The sequence below is a fragment of the Poecilia reticulata genome, linkage group LG14, assembly GCF_000633615.1.
Source record: "Poecilia reticulata strain Guanapo linkage group LG14, Guppy_female_1.0+MT, whole genome shotgun sequence".
Lineage (NCBI taxonomy): Eukaryota > Metazoa > Chordata > Actinopteri > Cyprinodontiformes > Poeciliidae > Poecilia > Poecilia reticulata.
In genome coordinates this window covers 15,349,939-15,350,224 of record NC_024344.1, presented here as the reverse complement: position 1 = coordinate 15,350,224, position 286 = coordinate 15,349,939, and the positions used below count along the sequence as shown (strand labels likewise).

The window sequence follows — 286 nt, the reverse complement described above, 5'->3', positions numbered from 1 at the left end:
TATATGCGGGAATTACTTACAGTCATGATCATCATCTGCATCCACTATTATAATTGTCTGGTCCTTGAAATCATAACACTTCTGTTTTTTAAAACGAAAAAATTTTGAATTCATCTCTTGTCTTCTTAACGTAACCACAAAACACTACGGTCGAACACTCTAAATGTGCCTAACTCTTTCGATTTCTCCATATAATGCCCAGGTCATGTGACTCTTTCAGTCGATCCCTAAAATGGACCTGTGCCAACCTTTAACAGCGCCTAGGTGTGCGGTTTGACTTACTCAT

General features: G+C 38.5%; 1 protein-coding gene across 1 annotated transcript in view; it reads right to left on the bottom strand.

Moving 5' to 3' along the window:
* Positions 1–286, bottom strand: part of LOC108166860 (ubiquitin carboxyl-terminal hydrolase 17-like protein E) — a 20,131-nt gene extending 19,845 nt beyond the window's left edge. Inside the window, exon 1 of the mRNA XM_017308520.1 lies at positions 283–286. Within this exon, the coding sequence (XP_017164009.1) occupies positions 283–286 (4 nt within the window). The remainder of the gene's footprint in view (positions 1–282) is intronic.